At 42.0% G+C, this 24,250-nt stretch overlaps 1 protein-coding gene and 1 non-coding gene across 2 annotated transcripts in view; one reads left to right on the top strand and one right to left on the bottom strand.

Annotated features, from left to right (window-relative positions):
* Nr1h4 (nuclear receptor subfamily 1 group H member 4) overlaps positions 1-24,250 on the top strand; it is a 62,687-nt gene that overhangs the window by 31,876 nt on the left and 6,561 nt on the right. The window contains exons 3-7 of the mRNA XM_052165351.1: positions 870-1,010; positions 3,376-3,503; positions 5,403-5,501; positions 5,923-6,022; positions 9,921-10,067. Of these exons, the coding sequence (XP_052021311.1) occupies positions 870-1,010; positions 3,376-3,503; positions 5,403-5,501; positions 5,923-6,022; positions 9,921-10,067 (615 nt within the window). The remainder of the gene's footprint in view (positions 1-869; positions 1,011-3,375; positions 3,504-5,402; positions 5,502-5,922; positions 6,023-9,920; positions 10,068-24,250) is intronic.
* LOC127671385 (U7 small nuclear RNA) lies at positions 12,496-12,557 on the bottom strand. Its single transcript, XR_007974744.1, has one exon. It is a non-coding gene; the product is annotated as a U7 small nuclear RNA (small nuclear RNA).

The following is a 24,250-nucleotide window of genomic DNA, read 5'->3' on the forward strand; positions in this document are numbered from 1 at the left end:
GAGATATTGCGTTTTAAATCATGCTTGGCATTTTTATGGCTAGATAAGGTTGTCATATTAAGTGCCGAAAAACTCAAACCTTGAATACAATTTTCTTCCTAAGTACCTGGTAAACAACAACTCGCATTCTGGCTTTTTCGCATGCTGTCTCAGGTTCAAAGTGTTTTTTAAAAGTATTATCTATTTCATTTTGTGTGTAGTATGAGTGTTTTATCTGCGTGGGTGTATACGTACCACCTGCATGCCTGATTTCATGAAAGGCAAAAGGTGTTGGATTCCTGGAACTGGCGTTGTAAACCAATATGTGGGTTTAGAGAACCCAACCCTATCCTCTATAAGAGTACCAAGCGCACTTGATTCCAGAGCCAAATCTCTAACCCCTGGCTTGCTATATTAACCATTCCTGGCATGCATCCTGCCCCAGCACAGCATCCAGCAGTATCCAACAACCCCTACTCTTCCCTTGTTTGGTTATTTGCATGCATTTGCTTTGGTCAACCTTTAAACCCTGGGAGGGCAGGGATGGAATGTTTGCCTTTATAGCTCCAGCACGTAGCACTTACTGGCCCATAATTGTCCCCCAATAAAGATAAACGAAAGTAATATATTCTTTAAAAAAAAAAACTGATATTTTTTCCCTAAGAGAGTCCCTAATTTCCTCTTGTTATTGTTCTAGAGTGATAGATTTAAAATAGCTCCCTTTTCAATAACAGCGCATGGCAAAGGGTCCATCATCGCTACATCCCCACGGCTCGAGGCTCATGGGGTGGGGGCGTGATCCCCAACAGTTCCTGAGAATTCTGAATCCACATCTACATCCTGAAACTTTGTTTGGGACCTTCTTACAGTTTCCAGTGTTCCTCCCACAGGTTTCTTCCGAAGAAGCATTACCAAAAACGCCGTGTACAAGTGTAAGAACGGGGGCAACTGCGTGATGGATATGTATATGCGCCGGAAGTGCCAGGAGTGCCGGCTAAGGAAGTGCAGAGAGATGGGCATGTTGTCTGAATGTATGTATACAGGTATCCGCCTCAAGCAAGTACACTCCACTAAAACCTCCTGAGGAGGCAGGCGCCAGGTAACTCAGTCGGCCCCACCTAAGGACCGGATCTGTGAGCCGGCTTAGTTCTTGAACAGGGTGCTGGACCATCTACTTTCTTAAACTGCCATCTGAAGAGCAACTTATTTCTCTGAAAGAAATGACTGGGGTTTGTTTAGGGTTGTGTTTTCCTTTGTTGTGAGGGACTTTTATAGAAGGAGTGATGTTGTCATTATGAAAGAGCTTGTTTTAATGAGCTATGTCAGACAACATTCTGAGAGGTTCATCTAAATTTGATTTCAACGTACTCCTTATTTATTGCTTAATTACCATAAAAACTGTAGCAGCGGAGAGACAGTAACTGCCTGTGAATTATCTAAATAGGGTTTTAAACTAAGTCATTTTTATTAAGAATTCCTCTCCTCTTTGTGCAGCTGTGAGCCAATTTGTATAGGTTTACACAGGAAATTAACGACCCCGAGTTTTAATATAATTTTGTCCTTCGATCTGATAAGGGGACACCGTATTAAACACTGGCCCTATGAGGAACCACCGCCTTCCTCAGAAATTAGAATGCATGTTAGTATAAGATTATTAATTTTTCATCCTACAGCCCGCTCAGATTTAGAGATATGCCTTGTTCCTCCTCCAAACGAACCCGACAAACAAATGTCACCGAGGGGATGACAACATTCAGGGAAGGAATGGCAGGCGAAATAAAAGCCTGTGGAAGGTTGGCTCCCGCCCCATTGTTCCTGAACTGTGCGGGCGACTGGGATGCTCCCAGAGAAACAATGTGCTCGCTCGAGAGGGAGAAAAATCGGTCTGTGTAAATAAATCCTCCATCCCTGGATGGATGAAAGTTTTATTCGGGCTGATCGCAATCGCATTTCAGCAAACACGAAATAAGAGACTGAACGGGGGTAACAGCTGCAACCCAATCTTGCTGTGGTAATCCTTTGACACTGGGCGGTTCATGTTGCTCATTACTTAAATATGAACTTGTTCCTTCTGAGTTGGGTTGGTAGGAGACACTCCCCACAAAAGTCTGTGGTTTTATTCACAAGCGTGGACATCTTCCCAGCAGAGACGTAGCTGTTTCACCAGTCTTTTACACAGATTACCTCCTGGAGATTTGTTTCATCAGCAAGAGAGAAGAACAAAGAAATCCAAAAAATAAGGAAGGTGTTTCTGCATTACTTGTTAAAACTCAAAGCATAATCAATGATAACTACATGCTCACTAAAAAAAAATAAAAATTCAGACACCCTTGTTAGTCGGGATTTTATCGATAGCTACAAATACCCGAGAGAATTATTACTAAGAGAAAACATTCCTTTTGGCCCATACGTTTAGAAGTTTGGTGACTGTTTTCCACAGCATTTAAGCTTCTGCAGGGCAAAGGTGAGGAGCTGATGCCACAGCACGATGCCTATACCTGTGGCCTGGAAGAAAAAGGGACCAAGGAAGAGGCTGGGGTCCCACAGTCCCATCCGAGGGCAGACCACCAATGGCCCACAGGTCTGGTGCCTCCTCAGGCCTCCACCACCTCCAGATAGCGCAACAATAAAGGCTTTGTCTTTGACTTGGGAACCAAGCAAGCAATGGGTGGCCTCCCTTAAGTATTGTAACCTTTTTTATTTTTAAATAATTTGCATAGTTTAATAGGGTTTTTTTTTCCTAAAAGGTGTTCATGTTTGTTTTACTCAACAAGTTTATATAAAACTGAATATATTTTTTATTGAACAGTATTACTATAGGTGAAAGTAATTGTACGTTTGAAAGTAATTGTATGTGTTGAAGGCAGCTTCCCTGGTCTCCAAGGCCAGGAACAGGGAGTGTGCCATTTTTGATACCATTGACCAAACACCTTGTGCTTTGTATGACCCTTTAGCATCACAAAGTATTTATATATAAAGCCCAGGTTTTTTTTAACAACAAAAAAATAGCTTTTTATTTTTCCTTGAGATGTATTTTTCGCCTAAGTGTATGTGTTTGTGTGGTTGTATATCTCGTGTACAGGGTACCTGAGGAGGCCAGGGGAAGGCATGCCCCCCCCCACACACACACACTGTAACTAAAATCACAGGTGGTTGTGAGGCACCCCACACATGTGGTGTGGGCGCTGGGAACCGACCTCCCCCGGCCTTCTGCAAGAGCTGCGACTGCTCTTAACCACAAAGCCATCTCTCCATCTGGCCTTCTAAATGCCAGATGAGGCAGAATTAACTCTGCTCATCACCTGAGCTGACCTCCTTACAGCTGCTGCTGGGACCACACACCCAATAGGATTTTCCACCCTTATTTTCTTTCTTTCTTTTTTTTTTTTTCTCCAGGTTTGTTAACTGAAATTCAATGTAAATCTAAACGGTTAAGGAAAAACGTGAAGCAGCATGCAGATGTGAGTGAGGACAGCGAAGGGCGTGACTTGCGACAAGTGACCTCCACAACCAAGTCGTGCAGGGTAACAGTGCAATGGCGCAGCCAAGAGCCGGCGCGAATGGGCTTCTGGGAATCTGTCAGCCTGGCGGGGGAGGTTAAAGCCTCAGCCACCACCGGATTTTCATCTCAGTTTCGCCCTGGAAGGGAGCCCTTCTTTTCTTTTGAATCAGGAGGGAAATGGGTGCTTTCTGGTGTGAAATTTTAAATAACAGCAGTGTCTAGGGTCGAAAGTGAAGATTCTCCCTGCGCTCCTTACTACCTAATGGCTGCCAGTGGGAACAATTTAGTCTTCACGACGTAGTTTTCCACTTGGGTTTATTTGTGGGGTTTTTTTTTGTTGTTGTTATTGTTGTTTTTTAATTGCTTTTTTGTTTGTTTTGTGAGACAGGATCTTACTGTGTAGCCATGACTGGCTTGGAACACATTATTTAAACCAGGACAGCCTCAAAATCACAGAGATCCACCTGTCTCCGCCTTCCAAGTGCTGGCACTAGCTTCCAGAATTCTGGAATTAAAAGCAGGCACTGCCATGCCTGAGCGCCGCATGAGTTTTTTGATGACCATATCCCAATTCCCCACCCTCCACTCTTGCCCTTGAGAAGGAAAGTTCCCAGCTTGGGAAGTCTGGACCCTGCAGAGGCTGTGGACTGGTCCTCATCAACCAGGAAAAGAGGACACCGCACATCTGTGGGCCACTAGAGAAAACCCTTTTCATTGACTCTTAAAAAGTCCATTGGATAACTAAAGATAGAGTGGGGGAACAGCATCTGGGCTGGCTAGACACCCACACGACGATAAATCACAGAGCATCTGGAGGAATTCTTATCTTCCATTAGTTGAAAAGCCAACAAGCCAAGATCTTCACGCTAGACCTTTGGCTGTATTTATTTGGCAAGGAGAGCTTCCTCCACTGTTAGGTTTTTGAATCTTATTGTTTGTGCTGCTTTCAGGAAAACTAATCTTATAAAAAAGGATCATCATTCTGCCACAGTGTCTTATCAGTAACACTTTGGTATAAGAAAGCAAAAAAAAAAAAAAAAAAAAAAAAAAAGTTAACGTGACAGTGTCTATTTCTTCAGAGACAGAGACAATGGACAGAGAGATGTCTGGGATCTGACTGTGGGCTCTGCAGACATTGTCCTCTGTATACGTAGGCTTTTAGGTGTTGGCTGCACACTCTCTATGGCAACCATGTAACTGCCATTTTTACTCAAAAGAAGCACAGACAATATACCAGGAAAGGAGCATGGCCGCTTGCCAATAAAACATTATATTTACACAGGTGGATGTGGTCCAGAGGCCACAGTTTGCCACCCTTGAATACAGATGAATATTCGTGGGTGGATTCTCCATTTAACACACAGGAAGCCTTTAGAAGCAATGATTGAACCTTGAAATTCTACTGACCTTCAATGCTTCTGCATTCAATGGCCCCTATATTCATATTACTATATACTCCCCTGAGATGCGGAGATTTTCTTTTCTTTTTCTTTTTTTTTTCTTTCTTTTTTTTTTTTTTCTATTTTTGGTTTTGGTTTTTCCAGACAGGGTTTCTCTGTGTAGTCCTGGCTGTCCTGGAACTCACTCTGGAAACCAGGCTGGCCTCCCTCGTACTCAGAAATCTGCCTGCCTCTGCCTCCCAAGTGCTGGGATTAAAGGCAGGCACCACCACTGCCCAGCAAGGAGAATATTTCACTATTCAGGTTTTCTAATACGAAAACAAGCAAGTTGAAACAACTTTTGGGTATATGTTACTGCTTGTGCCAGGACCTAGAGAAACCTGTCTCCTACTATGTGGAAAGGCCACAGCTCTTGGGACTTTGAAAAATCCTCCGTTATTAGTTTGTTTCAGATTCGTGCACACCCTGGAATATGCTTTTAACCGCCCTCCCTAACACCTTCCATTTTCTTGCCAGTGTAGGAGAAAACTGAACTCACTGCAGACCAGCAGACCCTCCTGGATTATATTATGGATTCCTACAGCAGACACAGAATGCCCCAGGAAGTCACAAATAAAATTGTATGTACTCTATCTGAAAAATATACTTGTTTAAAGTTAGTATTTTTTTGTGACCTTTTGCTACCTTTTAAGTGAAGGAGAATATTAAGCAAGGAGAATATTTCACTATTCAGGTTTTCTAATATGAAAACAAGCAAGTTGAAACAACTTTTGGGTATATGTTACTGTCTTTATATGTAAATGTCTTATTCAAAGTGATTGTTTTCTGAGACTTCAAGTTATATGTCCAAACTTTTATCAGCATTAAGCAATTGAAAAAGACGTCTCAGGTCTATCTTATAAATAGTAATGGTTTTCTAAATAATGACCCGTGTCTTTAAATTTCATTATTCAAGTTTGGTTTTTTGTCCTTTAATCATTTTATGTTGGGTTATTCTTTTCCTGTCTACTTATTAGTCATTTACTTTTTCTTAAAATTTAGCTAAAAGAAGAATTTAGTGCAGAAGAAAATTTTCTCATATTAACAGAAATGGCTACCAGTCATGTACAGATTCTCGTAGAATTCACAAAAACGCTTCCAGGTAATTTTTTAAAAAAATAATAAAAATTAATCTTCTTGAAATGTGTAAAATGTCCCATTATACTATTAATCACCGTGTACAATATTTTATTTCAATTCTTAAAGCATTCTTATGTGATCAGACCTATCCCCAGGATTTCTCTTGCTAGGTGTTTTTCCACTAGCAATTTATCTGCTACATTGTATGGTTTTCCTGTGACATCGAAGAGATTCAAGTCACTTTAAAAGCAAAACATATCTGACTTAATATTTCTAATTACTACAGATAGGAAAAGTTAGAGACAGAAAACATACTCAGAATCAGAATAACTCTTCCTAAATTCAGCTACTAGAATGCTAATCCTAATATTCATGAAGTTCTGAGTTTGATCCATGGCACTGTGTAAACTGGACCTGATGGTTTGTGTTTATAAATTCTGCTGCTTAGAAGGCGGAGGCAGGAAAAACTGGAGTTTACAGTCATCTTTGGCTGCATACTAACATTTGAGACCAGCCTGATACACATTAAATCATGTTTTTAAAACTGAAAAAAAAAAATCTTCCAAATCAATATGTCAGAACTGAGACTCTGCACAAGAAGCAGTGGTTGATGCCATACAAGTACATGGTTGTTCCCTTCAATAAGGGTATACACACACACACACACACACACACACACACACACACACACACACAAGATGGGAGACAAAATTCAATGTGGCTATAGAATAATGTCTTTGCATGCTCTTTGATTAGGTAGTAAGGCAAATTGACCTTAGATGGTTGGGGCCTAATTAGGGAATGTAGCCATTGCCTCCGGGTGGGAAAGAGGTTTTAGGAAATGAGGAAGTTTTTGTTACAGATAGGTGGTGGCCTTATCAGGTTTATGAGGTAGGCTTGGACTGGAAGAGACAGGAAGAAGTGGGGATCAGTTTGATGCTACTGCTCACATCTAGGGAAGGCTCAAAATAAGGTATTAAGAGTAGAAGAGAAAAGGAGGAAGAGTGGTTGATGGATTCGAAAATCCTTGCAGGTTGATGGATAGCGGTATGTATATAAAGTAAAGCCAAGGGCTGGGTCTTGATGCGCTAAGTCTGTGAGCTTCTCCTGTAAAGACGGAAGTGCCAAGCCGCATTTCCCAGCATGCCTCATCAGTGTGTCTGTATCATCAGAGCTATCGAAGAAGTGATTTAGATTGTTTCAGTGAAAAAAAATTAACAAAGTTAGCCTGGGCTACTTAATAAAATGTGTCTCAAAAGAATTTTAAAATATTAATGCATTTACAATTTTGTAGTGCAGAGCGTAATAGATACCTTCAGTAGCAGCATAACACTTATTAGATTACAGACAATAGCTTCTGACGCAGGTTTTAATTAGACCTGCTCATTTGCCTTCTTTCTACCAGCATTATGCTATTCTTTATTAAATGTGTCACAGCGAGACATTAGCCTAATAAAACTCACAGAATGCGGAAAGTTCCTGCTGTCATTGAAACTTTAATATTCTCTTGCTTCTCTACTAACAACGAAAGAGAAGCTTAATTTGTTATATGCTAATTAAGGTGACACCAATCTAGATTAAAAAATCAAGATCACACAAAAATAATAAAAGCTGTGGGAAGAAGAAATGAAAAAGGTAGAGGGCGATGAGATTTTTAAACCTAAGTGAAAAAAATTTTTTTTCAGTTCAAACGGTCAGTTTCTTTTGATCTGTAAAATAATGGGTGACAAGATGCAAATGGAAATACCTTAACTCCTCCTCCTCATTCCCAGTCCATGCTTTCAAAAGGAGGGTAGAATGAATGTGTGTTCAATGCCTAAAGCCGAGGAGGGAGGGCATACAATCCTAAAACACAGAAACAATAGACAAAAGGCTCTGTCAATCATTTCCCCCTAATTGCAACTATAGAAATAACATTACAAATATCAGCAATGGCAGTAGATCACCAATTTTGAAAGGGACTGGTGGGAAATTCTGCTATCCATTAGTACATCCTTTGTCAGTCACTGTCCAGAGGGCTGGAGACTCACTAAGGTGAAGGCATGGTCCCGTCTGCAGAGGAGTCCTTAGGGTCTCAGGAGGGTGACTTTTCTGTTAGACGGGACTTAGGGCAGCCGGACTGGCCTCAAACAAGTGGTATCATTAGAAAAAGACCTTGAACTTCTGGTCTCCCTGCTTTTACCTAACACGTATTGAGATTATAGGCAAGCTTCAGAATATCCAGTTTCATATGGTGCTGGGGAGGGGTTGGAACCCAGGGCTTCTGGCAGGCTTAGACAATCATTCTAAGAAATGAACTAAGTCACTGGGGTGGTGGTGGCGCAGCCTGTAATCCCAGCACTTGGGAGGCAGAGGCAGGCAGACTTCTGAGTTTGAGGCCAGCCTGGTCTACAGAGTGAGTTCCAGGACAGCCAGGGCTACACAGAGAAACACTGTCTAGAAAAAAAACAAAAGAAAGAAAGAAAGAAAGAAAGAAAGAAAGAAAGAAAGAAAGAAAGAAAGAAAGAAAGAAAGAAAGAAAGAAAGAAAGAAAGAAAGAAAGAAAGAAAGAAAGAAATGAACTAAGTCTCCAACCCAGATAGTGACTGTTAAGCCTTAGCATCACTCTCTTTGAATGTCCATTGCTGTTTAACACTCTCCTAATTTATTAGACACTCTCTAATGGCTAGCCTACCTCCCCTCCCCCGTGTGTGTGTGTGTGTGTGTGTGTGTGTGTGTGTGTGTGTGTGTGTCTGTGTGTCTGTGTCTGTGTGTCTGTGTCTGTGTGTCTGTGTGTGTCTGTGTGTCTGTGTGTCTGTGTGCATGCACGCATATGCACAAAAAAGTTGTGGTCACTCATTCATTTATTCATTCTGCTGCCCAACGTGTAATAGCAGGCACCTATTATGTGCCAAGCTTTGAGGGTCCCAAAGTGAAGTAGTCGGTATCTGTTCTGAAAAGCTTATAGTCCTTCCGAGGTAGTGGCTAACACATTACGTAAGTGTGAATCAATCCATTGTCTCGTGCCAGGTCGTGGTACATTCTGTGGGCAGACATGAAGCAGGTGGGATCTAGTGAGAGCCTGGAGCTTTGTGGGGGATAGGCTTGCAGTAGATAACTGATGCCCATTGCGGGGAGGGGAGGAGCAGTACAGGGATACCAGAGAAAAACATCCATCTCTGGGACAATAGCACCCTTCCAGATCTCAGGAGAGCAGAGGCCTCAGTGTATCAGGAGGAGAGAGGCAGGGAGGGGGGATGGGCAGGGTATCAGAGCTGGTGGTGCTGGGGGGCTGTGCTCTAAAAGCCTAAATGAGGACTTTGTGTCTTCCAAATGGCATTCTGGTCCTTGAAATTAATAGTTCTTCCTCAGTTTTGTCTGTTTTCTCCACATTGCATGGTGCAGACCTTAGACCAGAAATCATACCTCAAGATATACAATAATCATCTTGGGCGATATGTTAACTCATTCTCTACATTCTGACTAAGCCTCATGGGTCAGCCCAATATTCTGGTTGTGGGGGCTTTTATTTTCTGAGTTGACCCTGCATGTCAGGTGTGCCCCGAATAATAGCTCAAAGAGAATCTGCCTACACCCAGCTTCTGAGGGCTGCTTCCTCTGAGTCAGCCGGTTTCTACACTTGTACATGAGCTAGCTGTGCATTTAGCATCTCTCTTTCCATGGCATTTCTTCAGTAAGCCTGACTCAGTGGAGACAAAAGTCAAGCTTCTCATTGGGGGGTCCAACAAGAATCCAGTTGATTCCACTTGAAGACCTACTGTGAAACTATCTACTACACTATCAGTTGATGGGAAGGCTTTATCAGTGTGGTTGATCCCATGATGAAATCTTATTGTATGCATACAATAGTATCCTATATAAACAGTGTGGAATATTGTAGGATAAACACGACTCCTTGACTTCTTTGATTATCATCATAGGGTTTCAGACACTGGACCATGAAGATCAGATTGCTTTGCTCAAAGGATCCGCAGTGGAGGCCATGTTTCTTCGTTCAGCAGAGATTTTCAATAAGAAACTTCCTGCCGGCCATGCAGACATGTTGGAAGAAAGAATTCGAAAGTGTGGTATGTGACATACTTAAAGAGGTTGTTAATCTAAGTAAAAACTGGTGTTCAAACCATGAAGATGGACCCTAATCTACCAGGCAACATTACACAACCATGAGATTAGCCTAAAGAATGGCTGTAAAAAATATAGGTTAAATAGGTGGGACTTTTGGAATTTTAGTTCAAAAATCCTCTTAATAACAGCAAAATATTCTTCTCTGAACTAAGATTAAGACCTTTGAAATATTAAAAATTTTATCTGATTAAAAATGGTACCCTAGAATGGTATCCAATTCAGAAAAAAGGATTCATTTATTCCCAAACTGTAGGTATAAAAGACTAGTATTAAGCTATTATCCATTCTATTCAAAATATAATAAATAATTAGAATCAGTACTCATATATCATGTCCCAGATTCTGGACATTATTCTAATTTACATATGGTTTAGTCGAAGACTGAAATCATCCTATGAGATGGGTTCTGTTATCACCCCTACCTTAAAGATGAAGAAGCCAAGATGGAACAGCTCAGGTCTCCAGAGACAAGCAGATGTCTGATCTCAGAAGCCATATGTCTTTTTAATTTTCTTTGCAATGATTGGAACTGAATGGAGCATCTCATGTAGTAGGTGTTTGGCCTTCTGCTGAGCTAAACCCCCTGTCCCTAGCTAGAAGCTATACATTTAAATCAATATACTACACTACCCTTCAAGAGACAAAGTGAAATCCTACTATGCATAATTCAGTTTAACTTACTATGGAGTAATACTCTAGCAGAGAATGCCAAGAGATGCTGGTATGAATTTCCATAAATTCTGTGCAATTTTTTTCTTGTGGGAATCCTTAAAATAAGGTGTTTTATTTCACGATGAGATTATGGATGGGTTGGGGAATAGAATTGGAGAGATACCACCACCACCCAAAGATCTTATTGACTGATTGGAACAAGGGTTAAGACTTCTAAAACCAGTATTCTAGAACAGCAATCAGAAGGAGGTATATATTCATATTACACACACACACACACACACACACACACACGTGAGATTATCTTTTTAAACTACCTTATAGTCATGTTTTCATAGTTAAAAATTGACAGCTATTTTCAAGACCCTTGCATATATTTCCCAAAACCTGAAAGTACAGTTGTCATCGTAAGCAGAGTTTAACAGTGCATACTTGTAAAAGGTACACTATTCTCTTGCAGTCGCTGATTCATTAATTTAATGAGGATTTAGAGGGGAAGTGCTATGGTGAAGCGATTAATCAAACAAGCTGCCTCCTTTGTGATATTTAAGGTCCTGAAAAAGAGAAAGCTATACAAGCAAGATGAAACCCAATAAGATGGAGGAGCAGAGCTAGCTGAGAGGTGACCTCTGGTTGGGAAGTACCTCATCTAGAAAGGTTGCACTAGTATTTGCACTGGGCCCTGGACAGTAATTCATCTGGACGCTTGGGATGCACTTGCAGGATGGAAGGGCCAGTGTGGGTGAAGGATAAAGACCAGACATCTTGGGTGAGTGAGGTTGAGGCTATTAGATTTAGGCTTACAAGAAAGAGAACAGAGAAGAGGGGAGTAAGTCTAGATGGTGAAGAGCCTGAATTTTGCTATTTTCTAAGTAATAGTGAGATGTTAAAGGTTTTTGAACAGAAAGGAGAGTATGGAAATACATGTCTCCTTAGGATAAACCAGAATGAAAGACTCCTATAAGGAGATAAGGGGATTTCAAGGGTGTGATCCTTATCTCTGGGGAAAGGGAGGATAGTTGAAGGGTCTAAGGCTGTTGTCTCGAACTTTCACTCTTTGAAAAGCATTGTGTTGTTAAGAAGTATGGATTTTAGTCTACATTTTTAAGTTATTGTTAATTCTGGCCCAGAACAGGTAGGCAATAAAAATCTACCAGATAAATGTCAGGTGGTAGATTTTATTTTTCACATGGATTGGGACATTGTATTAAGCTCTCTCTCTCTGTCTCTCTCTGTGTCTCTGTGTCTCTGTCTGTCTCTGTCTCTCTGTCTCTGTCTCTCTCTGTGTCTCTGTGTCTCTGTCTGTCTCTGTCTCTCTGTCTCTGTCTCTGTCTCTGTCTCTGTCTCTCTCTTTGGTGTGTGTGTGTGTGTGTGTGTGTGTGTGTGTGTGTGTTGGAGGGCATGTGGAGGTATATGTCTGTGTGGAGTGGGTCCTAGCAATGCTACTTTGGGTAGATGCTTAATTTCTTAAGAACATCTGTAGAATTACTGAGAGGAAGAATGGACAAATGGGTGGAGGTTCGCCTTCAGCTGTCTTATCTGCCCCTTGCTTCCCTGAGGTGCCAAAAGCCAACCATGGCTCCGGAGAGGGTCCTGAGAAAGAGGTGAACGGAAGCAGTGGAAGATGCAACTCAGAGTCAATGATGGTTGCAAGCTGAGAGCTTCGTCTTCTGCTTGAGATAACTTTCTAGACAGCTCTTGGATTTTCCAGCTAAAGTCAGAAAACCTGCTAGACAAATTCTAAAAGAGCTATGTTAGCTCTCTGGATAGTTCTTTCTTGCATACCAAAGCTCAGTCTTTTATTTGCATATCAATTTAATCATTTACTCCAAGGTTCCCATTTGATTATCCCATGAATCAGCATTTTGTGACCTTAGCCCCTTGATTCTTAGAAAAAGACTGCAAGCACATTTTTTTTCACATTTTTTTTAAACATAGCAAGTCCTGCACAGTTCACTGGACATAGTGCTTGTGGTTGTCAAATCTAGACATAGAGGCTATTTTATGTGAGAAAATTAACCTTGTTTTCCAGCTCCTTCATTGTCTAAGTTTGGCTGTCCTTGAACTTGCTCTGTAGACAAACCTAGAACTCAGAGATCTACCTGCCTTTGTACACATAACCAATAAGCTTAGCTGGGTAGGATCCTGCCCTTAGATCACAACTCCCACCACTCCTGGACCTAAACTCCCTCTGTCCTAGGATGGCCTTGAACTCAGAAATCTACCTGAGTTTATAAATCTTTATAAACACAAACAATAAACTTAGTTGATTGGGATTCCTTTCCTAGGATGACCCCTCACTCACTTCCTGATGCTCCTTTATTATTTGAACAATGAGTCTTGTTTTTTTAAAGTATTCCTTTCCCTTTATTGACTCATTAGTGCAGATGCCTCTCTTTATTTTTTGTTGTTTGTTTGTTTGGTTGGTTTGGTTTGGTTTGGTTTAGTTTGGTTTTGGTCTGTGAAGCCCCTCACACAATTTATATTGCATCTTTATATTTTTGCATAGTTGAGAAATTCTTGAACTCATGTTTTCAGAGTTCTTTCCCACAGCCTAAGACTGTCCTGAAGGTCACAGCATTTGCTGAGGAACATCAGATATATTCTTTCGTCCCAGACTCAAGCTGTTTCTGATTACTATGCAGTAATTAACCTTGGCAGGGAGAACATTCTCCAAAGGAGGAATGTGAAGCAAAGTATGTACAAACACGAACATATTACACAAACAAGCCCTATAAGCACAGCAACAATCAGCACTCACGGAGGCCCACATCCTACTGGCCCTGCTCTAGGGGCAGGAACTGTGTCACACCATCCCTTTCACCGACCTGTCACTGAAGGGTCTTCCCAAGTATCAGAACTCCTGGTTTCCCATCCCTGAAAACTGAGCACTGGGAAGTTGTTTTTTCCAGTCCTCCTGGAAGTTGTTCATCCCAAGGATCAGGGACTCTTTGGGATCTGTGTGTAAGCTGAGTGCAGTGTTGGTACAGGAACTCTGCTGTGGCACTCTCTCCTTTCAAGATAAGTTGTTTAAAGTTCATTCAGGTGCCACGTGGCATAGTTGCTGTATAAATTAAAATATTTTGATGAGTAGAGATCTGAAGGGGAATTAATACCCAGTCTCTGTGTGTCTCTTTCTCTGTCTGTTTGTCTCTCTATCTCTATCTCTCTTTCCCCTATTACTGGATATCTAAGAGGAACATTCTCCATGTTATAAAAGTAATTTTTGCATGATCTATTATAGGCCTTTAGTCTAGCTGCATAAGCTTTGGGTCTTGGTAAAAGCAAAAGACAGGATGAAATTAAATATGTGAAGGATTAATTGATGAGAATCTCTGAAAAAATGAAGGGGAAGAAGCAGGTCTGATGAGAGAGAGTCTTCTCACTACCTCATTGATCTGACACCTGTGGGAGGGGAGAGAAGGCTTGACTGGGAAAAGACTCAGAGCACAGGGCTGAGGAAGTCTACGCTAGGATAAGGAGAGGGATGAGGTTAGAGATGCCCACTGAACAGGCCCACAGGAACATGCTGGCTGTGATTAGCCTGTAGCTGGAGTACAATCGATATCAGCGTGTTGTTAACATTCACAGGGGAGCAGCTCTCGGGCTGTCATGGACCTACAAAGCACTCTTGTGAAGAAAGATCTGAGTGGGGCATCTTCATGGCCCTCAACTTGCATCATAAACATACACATACACATCACATACACACACATACACACACATACATACATACATACACATATACATACACATATACATATACACACATACACATACACACATACATATAAACATACACATATATACATATACATACACATATATACATACACACACATACATATACATATACATATACACACACATACATACACATGCACACATACACATACATACACACATACATATACATACACATACATATACATACATGCACACACATATACACACACACATGTATGCATACACATATACATATATTTAATTTGTTCTTTGTGACAGTTGGAGATGGATTTTATTAAGCTTGTGCCAAACACATACCCTGTTAATACCAATACATCTCTAAAAGCTGCAGTGCCTAGGTTTTTGACAAGCTGTAATGGAAGACAACCATCTCCCCTTCCTCCTCACTCCCTCACTCCCTTCTTCAACTCCAGAGACTCCCCCTTTTAAATAGCTTTCATCCACTGAGCTGTCATCCCCCAATCTCCCAGCCACTGGCTTGAGCTACTTTTTTCTTCTATGTGCATTTATGTCTGTGTGGAAGTGGGGACGTGCATCATGGAGGGTCTGTGTTGTTCGGAAGACAGTCTCAAGTGTTGGTCCTCACCTCTGAATTTCTTCAAGACAATCTCTTTTATGCTATGCTGCACCAGGCTGGTCACTCTGCAAGCTTCCAACAAGTTCTCCCGTCCCTGACTCCTGTTCCTCAGTAAGTGTGTGGGGAGATTAAAGTAGTGTGAGCTAATGAGTGTGGTGGGCTTAGGGACCAAACTCAAGTGGTTAGGTTAACACTCTATGCATGGAGTCATCTACTATCCTAACACTACTGTGCTATGTTTTTGCCCAACCTCATTTTCCTCAGGACTTAGTTTCAGGTGTCTGCTCCATCAATATGATTCTTTCTTGGATCGTTTGCTGGACAAACTCAACTCTTGCTCCTTCTGGCAACGTTCTTTTGAAACAGGTTCTCATAGGCTTGCCTTGAATTTGCTGTATGGCAGAAGATGGCCTTGGACTTTTAATCCCCCTGCCTCTACTTATGAGTGCTAGGATTTCAACCTGTGAGCCATCTTGCTGTGCTGGGAGTTAAATCCGGGAACTTTGGATGTGCTGAGCTATATCGAGCCACGGGTGTTTGCTTTTTGCCTCACCTGGGAAAATGCTTTGCCAACTGAGTACAACTTACCACTTGCTTCAACCTGAGGACTAAGACAGCATGGTTAGCCCAATGGTTAGCTCAAATGGTGTGGACCACACATTCCAAGTGCAGCTGAGCACTCTCAATTTGCCCCCTCTTCCCCAGATACTCGTTTTCTTATGTGAAACCATCATCCTGTGCTTCTTCCTTCCCCCAAATCCCAGCACTCCTCTTTCTTCTTAACTAACAGCTTCGTTGGGGAAGGTGGATCTTACAAACATACAATGAAATGGAAAAGTGCTAATTTTATATCATAGCACCGTGGTCTCCAACCTCGGCTGATCCACTTCCTCCCTTAGATGCTTGGCAGTATCTAGAGTTATTTTTAATGGTCACATTGCAGGGAGAGGACACTACTAACATCTAGTGGGCAGAAGCTAGATGCTGCCCACCCCCATCATTAGCAAACAATTTACATAGTCCCGGATTTCAGTCATGCCAAGATTTAGAAACTCTGCCATAGGCAGATACTGGGTACTAGGACCAGTTAACAGCATTGTCTGTGTGACACCTCCTATAGCAAATGTCGTGGAAATGTAGCATGATGTGGCATTTCTCGGAGGTCTTTCTATGAAGGTATTCGGTTGTCTCTAGACAGATAGATGTTGAATATTGGGGTTTCCCTGCACATGAAACTGTACAGTTGTCAAAGGTGTGGAGGGTACACTGCCTGGTCTTTGTCTTTTGGGAATTGCAAACTAGTATAACTTTATAGTCATTGAGGGTATGGATGGCACACTGCCTGCCCTTTGTGTTTCGAGATCCACATACTAGTGAACTGTATGGTTGTCGAGGGTACAGACCATGCACTGCCTGGCCTTTGTCCTTTGGGAACTGCAGACAGGTTGAAAAGGTGGAAGAGCATAAGTAAGGAGCACTGTGCAAACTGGAGCACGGAGGAGTGCTCATATTCCCGTGCGAGTCTATTGTATTTGGTAGGCATTGGACGGGTGAATCCTGAAGGATGGCTAGGAATGTTCTCAGCAGAAAAGTCCAAGGCTACCGTAATGTAGGTAGGCACAGAAAATGCAAGGATGTGGCAAAACAGGATGACTCGCAAGTGCCCTGATGATTAGAAAGTATTATTTATGAAACAGAAACTGTACTAGACTACTAAGGATATTGAATGCAAGAAAAGTACTTCATTCCAGTACAGTAGGAAACCTTGATGATATTCTGAACAGATGGGTCACAGAAAGATCCTTCTGTCTGTAAGGGAAATGCAGAGCTGAGGGGGCTGAGGAGGGAGCAAGGAGTCTTATACAGACACCGTGGACTATCCGGGTGAGTCAGGTTAAATATACGTCAGAGCCAAACAACAAAAACAAAACAAAAAACCTTTTACTCATAATGTAAGTTTCAGTGCTGTGGTTGTTCAAGTTTCGTGAAAGTTCAGTGATAAAGGTTTCTAGAATATAATCTACATCAATAAATATGCATGTCTCTTGTTTATAATAAGAAACTGTCTGCAAAGACCAACCCCATATTGTGACAATGGAAACCACCCGAACTCGCATTCTGCTTCCTATTTTATTATCCACAATGGTGTCTCTTCCATTTATTAATATGCATGAGCCCTCTGCTTCCACTGGATTCTCAGAACATTGTCTTGTCCACATGTCACATCAGAACCTGATCTTGCAAGATGACCTTTAAGAGTAACTGTTTATTCCTATGCTAATGAGTATTTCTTATTTCTATTATATATTATTTCTGGAATAGCACAGCCTTTCAAAGTTGCCTGATTGTTGCCTACGGAAGTCTTTAAAGAATACAATGTAAAAATTAGTTTTCTTGTTCTGCAAATTTATACTCTTTTTCTTTTCTATTATTATGTCCAAATTATATATTCAAAGATACCATCTCCTGAGGTTTTGTTACTTAAAGGGAGCTACTGTGTTTATTTATGTCCATGGAAGCTAGATCTTCCATGTCAGATACCTTGTATCTGACACAGTCTGTGGAGGAGTTGTTTCTATAAAATTTGATTGCATCAATGGTTTAATCCTAGTATAGTATTGTAAAGCAAACTAGGCTTCTAAGCTGAACATTTTAATAAAAATAGTAATCATATAATACTGATTATAAAAATGATAGGACTAGGGTGGGTTTACTAAGCCTTAATGAATGTACATTTCACCAGTAAGGCATTGGCAATAACCTCATAAAATGAAACAAATTGGTTTTTTGTTTCAAATTTAATTAATCCTAAAATTTACAGGGTTTGGGGGGGGTGCTTTTTTATCCCCACAATATACATAAGTTAAATATCTGACTCAAAAGTATTTGTCAGAATGACAGTGTGTCCCAAGATTTAGAATACTTTTTTTCTTATGTCATCTTGTAAGTAGTCTCTGGCATCTATAGCAGGAGTCATATTCCTGTGTGTCTAGGCCACACGGCAGATCAGCAGACACCTAGGACATGAGTGCAGGTGTTCTGGAAACACTCTTTCTATGTATTGTTTTTGTCACTTACCAAGGTGTAACATCTACCAGCTTTTGGCCAGTCAGGATAAAACTTTCACTTTTCAAGGTGATCACATGTTAATTTCAGCATGGACAATTTGAGGCTGACTTCTAGAAAGATATTTTCTTCAGATGAAGACGTATCAAAATTATTTTACGAGTCAGTATTTTTAGTATCGCTGCGCAGACAAGACAGGCATCTCTAAGACCTTGGGTTGCTCAGCCCGGGGCATTGTGCACTGACTTGGGTATCCGATTCCTCCCCTGAGCTGTTAGCCACTTGAGGGCTTTTGATCCAGCACTATTGTGATGCCCAGTGCCACTATGTAAACCAATCTGGGTAGAATTCATTGAGTTCAATTGGAACCTCACTGTCCAAACTCCCGTGAGAGTCCTAACCACCAGATAGGACCAATTTGACCAAATACATCTTGCTATTAGGCCTAGTGCAGAGCATATTATTTATTAACATTTTACATTAACCTTTTAAAAAAACATTGCTAAACTAATTGGAACTTTTAAGAATTAAAGCCAGTTATTGAGGCACAGATGGCCCACTTGGTAAGGGTTAAGCAGTTGAAATGGGTCTTAATATGATAAGAATGGCTTCACGGACTTTTCATAAAGGTAATGATTGTCAATGTACATCCATACTCTGCTTGTGGTTGCACATACCACAGTGCATGTGTAGAGGCCCCAGAAAATTCTGTGGGGGTTGGTTCTCTCCTTTCACCTTTATGCTGGTCCCAGGAATCGAACTCAGGTTGTCTGGTTTGTGTGGCAAGCCCCTTTACCTGTTGGACCATCCCACTGGCCCTTCCCCTGCCTTAATGACATTGCTTACCTTTGTTACATTTTTATAGCTATTTCTATGTCTCCATCAGGCTGCTATTTATTAGAGATACATTTCAGAGACTAATAGGAACATCCGTGGAGCAGCCTTCCCAGTCAAGGCTGATGGAGGTGCAGTCACTATTTCTTCCCTCATACATTCGTATAGTTTTCATGTCACAGTGAGGAGAGCCAAGAGTCGGATGCGGTGCTGGAATTAAATAGGGAGAAAAAATTCCGATTCGGTGGCCGGCACTGTGGTAGGGAAATTATTGCAGAAAAGCAACGTTTGAATTCGGGTATAGTGCCTCATATTAACAGGGGCCTTGCACTATATTTCAGGGTGCCTGGGAGGAACCCTGAGAACAAATTGTATATGTCATTTCTTAGAGACACTATCAGAAGCTCTCCGATAAAGGTAATAGAAAATTGAGCTGAATGTGGCCCTAGAAGTGTAGGAAATGAGGAGCGAAGGCTGTGGAGATGGCTGTCAGCAAAGTGGCTGCCATTCGAGCATAAATTCCTGAGCTGAGCATCTCTGTGAAAAGCTAGGTGCGTTCCCCTGGGACCCCCAGTGCTGGGGAGGCAGAGACAAGGTCTCTGGAGCCTGTTAGCCAGCTCATCCTGCCAAGTCAGTGGGCTGCAGGCTCAGTGATACAGGAAGGTAGCCGGTGCTGACTTCTGGCCTACACACACATGTGTGCAAACACACACACACACACACACACACACACACACACACACACGCACGCACGCATGCACACGCACACCCACGTACATATACACACATGTGCACACACACATATGCACACATACATGCATGCACACACACGTACACATACACACACATGCACACACATATGCACACACATGCACAAACATACAAACATGAACACACATGCACAAACATACAAACATGCACACATATGCACACACATAATACACATACGTACACATACACACACAAACACACACATACATATACACAAACACACATGCCCATCCACACACATATGCACACACATACACACATGCATACACACATACACACATGCATACACATACACATACATAATACACACACATATGCACACATACACACACAAACACACACACATACATATACATATACACACACATACACAAACACACATGCGCACACACACACACACTTTTTTTATGTAAGTAAATAAGAACTTGGGGATGTAGCTCATGGTAAAATGTTTGCCGGACATGTACCGAAGCCCTGGGGTGGATCCCTAGTAACAGTTTTTGGAAGTAGGAAAACTGTTAGCACAAACGAAAAACCAGCAGAGGCAGCAGCAGGAGCAGTTAATGTGGTCTCAGCACACAGTGAGAAACCCTGCAGCTGTCTCCCTGGTCTTCTCTCCATGTGTGTTGCTTTTACCCTCAGGCAAGTTCCTCTAGCTAACGACCAGAGCCTGTAAGCATCACCTCAAAGCAAGACATTGGTCACGGCTGAAAGTGAGGAGACCGGAAATCTCTACAGGGAGTTTCAGCAGACCCCCCCCCCCACACACACACACACACTTTAATTTTGGTGGCCAGAATCGTGCAGAATTTCTGGATGCTGCCTCTGTTACAGAGCAACAGTAGCTGGACCTTGGGCTGGGGCCAAAGTAAACTTTAGGATCCTAGATGAGTTATTCATTCATCAGGAACACACCAGGGTATGGAAAACTTAGTCTGAAAAGGATGTTGAGGGCATCCGTAGGCTTGGATGCTGTGTGCAGGTTCACATTTAACCTCTGCTATTGGGATGGTGTTATTTCCAGGAATAATTCAAATTACACGGGTTTGAGCAAATAGCGTCGCTTTAAACAAGATGTCCAGTCTATCTTGAGATCACCAACAATGCATCACACAGAGGCATCAAGTCTTGGAAATTGGTACACATCCTTGTATATAATACATATTCCCGCACACAAAGAAACTGCCTGCTTTTATTTCTGATTAATACTAGGAAGCCATCAGGAAAGAAGTGACTCTTTTTAAAAGAGGTAGGGCACTTGCCTAGCAGCCCTGAGACTCCAGGTTTGATCTCCAGAACAGAACAAAGAGAAAGAAAACACAGTAATATTCTGCTATGGCTCAGTTTTTCAGACAGCGTTTCTGATCCTTGAAAATCCAATTTGTCAATCACAGAGCCCCGTTCCCCCTTAACGGGAAAAAAAAAACAAACCAAAAACAACAACAACAACAACAAAAAGAGGTGCAGAAGTAATTTATGATTCAAAACGTTTTAAACCGTTTCTCCTGGTGAGTTGGAAAATAGCGCCCTCTTGTGGCCAATGTTGAAACAACTGTTCCTAAGAGTGAAAACCCTAAATAAATTTAATCAAGTTAATAGAGAAGGAAGCCAGAAAACGGGAAAGGGCTGCCCCCTTCAGGAAACTGCAGGTTCTCAAAATACTTGAAACACTCTTCCTGTTTACACTACTGCCCTTAGTAATGAATCCCAGAGAAGACTTACCCTTGATCTGACGTGTAGGAAAAACAACTTTGAAAACTCACGTATTACTTATTTTCTACATTTTTCTATACTCCTGACTTTTACATGTACAAAATAAAACAATCGTAGTAAGCATTTGAGCTTATTTTCCCCCAGACTTCATCAACTATAATTAACTGGGGAGGCAGCTTCACTGGAGGCTGAAAATGTGAGGGGATGAGCAAGCTAATCAGTTTGGCAATCGAAGATGGATTCTGAATACTGATGAACATCTTCAGATTCCGTTCATTTGGATAGTATCACTAAATCCCACGACATTTAAAGTCATGGCCCGGGGGCCAGTGAGATGCTCAGCCGGTGAAGGTGCTTGCCAAAAAGCCTCATCAATGGAGTTCGATCCCAGGGACGCACGAGGTGGAGGTAATGAAGCCACTCCTAGAATCTGGGCTGAGATCTCCACCTGTGTGTGGTATGTGTGGCATGTACGTAAACAAACATTAGCGGAATTTTTACGACCTCATAACTAAGGGTTTATTCTGGTCTACACTCCAGCCGCTAGCACAAAGTTACCTTTGCCTCGTGAGACATTTTCTCACAGATCAGTACTCTCAAAAGCCACTCCCCGGGACGAATCGGCCATTCATAAATAAGTCGGTGATTCAAAACAATAAAAAAAAAAAAACGAAATTGCTCATTCACATGGTTGAGTCCTTCAAAGTGACCAAAAGTATGTGTGGTCACTGGCAAAAACAATGGGCAATTCTCTAACAAATACATCCAGATAGGACACGCCTGTCTGTGACATTTCTTTACCCAATCTTTAGTCTATGTAATGATGTGTGCAGATGCTGAGACAGGAAAGACAGCAGCCGGAAGTAGAAAGCATATTTGCGTGTACAGGTACTGGTAAAACATGAACATTGGCTAGAAACAGTTTAATTTGGTAGCCATAGCAAGTAATTCAAACGAGCCAGCTGTTGGAGGCATACGCCTTTAAGCCCAGCACTCGCAAAGGCAGAGGCAGGAGGATCATTGTGAGTTTGAGGCCAGCTTGGTCTACAGAGTAAATTCTAGGACAGCCAAGGCTACCCAGAGAGACCCTGTCTCAAACCCCTCCCCAGTCCCAATTTAAAATGTATTTTGAAGAAATGTTAATAAAAATGAATTGTTCCACAGAGATCTGTTAGGCAAGTAAAAATGTTCATGAATTTACCAAGGCTCTCTCTAAAAACAGAATAAAGTAGGGCTGTAGCCCAACCACGCCGTTTAGGTGATTTTTCCCTAAGGGCGCAGTCTGAATATGAAGGGACGTGAGACAGCCTTTCTTGACTTTAGGCAACTTCTTGTTACGTGCCCTGGGCTGCCATTGACCTCAGCACCTCGGTCTCTCAAGTGCTGGGATTAGAGATGCGTACCTCCTTTTACAGCTAAGAGTGCTAAATTTTGGAAGGTAAAAAAGAATAGAGAAAGAGAGAGAAAGAGGGAGGGGGAGGGGGAGGGGGAGGGGGGTAGGAGAGGGAGAGACAGAGAGAGAGAGAGAGAGAGAGAGAGAGAGAGTTACAAATCTTTGTTTTGGGGCTGGAGAGATGGCTCAGTGGTTGAAAGCACTGGCTGCTCTTCCAAAGGTCCTGAGTTCAAATCCCAGCAACCACATGATGGCTCACAACCATCCATAATGAGATCTGACGCCCTCTTCTAGAGTGTCTGGAGACAGCTACAGTGTACTTACATATATAATAAATTAAAAAAAAAAACAACCCCAAATCTTTGTTTTGCTTTAGTGTCCAGAAAAAAACTGAGGCAAATAGGCAAATTGCTGATCCCCAGGAGGAAGAAAAATGATCTTTTAGCTCAGGGTGTGACACACGGCAGAGGCCAGCCTGGTTTACACAGTGAGTTCCAGGACAGCCAGGGCTACATAGAAAAGCCCTGTGTCAAAAAACCCAAAAAGTGAAAGTTTTTTTTTCAATGCAAACACATGCACGCATATGTGTGCACACACAATATTGACCTGGCAAGATGGCGAAGCAGGTGGAGCGGTGAGAGGGAGGGGGGGGGGGGGAGGAGAGGCTCTAGCTACCAAGCCCGACAGCCTAAATTTGTTCCCTAGGGTCCACACCAGTGGTGGAAGGAACTGACTCCCAAAGCTGTTTTCTGATCCTCCCATGAGGCGCTGCGGCACAGCACCCCCAACACACATGAAACTAAGACAAAAAATAAATAAATAAATAAAAAAGCCTTGTAAAGGCAGAGGGACACACATCTCTCTAATCTAGGCTAAACCTGACTGAGGTCATGATGGATTATTTGTTAATGCTATTCATCTGCTTAACAATGGTAAATGCTTGGTCGTTTTGATTACCTATTTATTTTTATTTTTGTGATCCTGAGGATTAAACCCGGAGCCAGTCAAGTGCTTTCCCCAGATCTATCTTGGCTTTTTTTTTTTTTTTTTTTTTTTTTTTTGGTGTGTGTGTGTGGGGGGGGTTGTTTTGTTTGTGTACTGGCTGGTTTTGTGTGTCCACTTGATACAGGCTGGAGTTATCACAGAGAAAGGAGCTTCAGTTGGGGAAGTGCCTCCATGAGATCCAGCTGTGTGGCATTTTCTCAATTAGTGATCAAGGTGGGAGGGCCCCTCGTGGGTGGTTCCACCTCTGGGCTGGTATTCTTGGGTTCTATAAGAGAGCAGGCTGAGCAAGCCAGGGGAAGCAAGCCAGTAAGGAACATCACTCCATGGCCTCTGCATCAGCTCCTGCT

This window comes from Apodemus sylvaticus, chromosome 20 (assembly GCF_947179515.1).
Source record: "Apodemus sylvaticus chromosome 20, mApoSyl1.1, whole genome shotgun sequence".
Taxonomy (NCBI): domain Eukaryota; kingdom Metazoa; phylum Chordata; class Mammalia; order Rodentia; family Muridae; genus Apodemus; species Apodemus sylvaticus.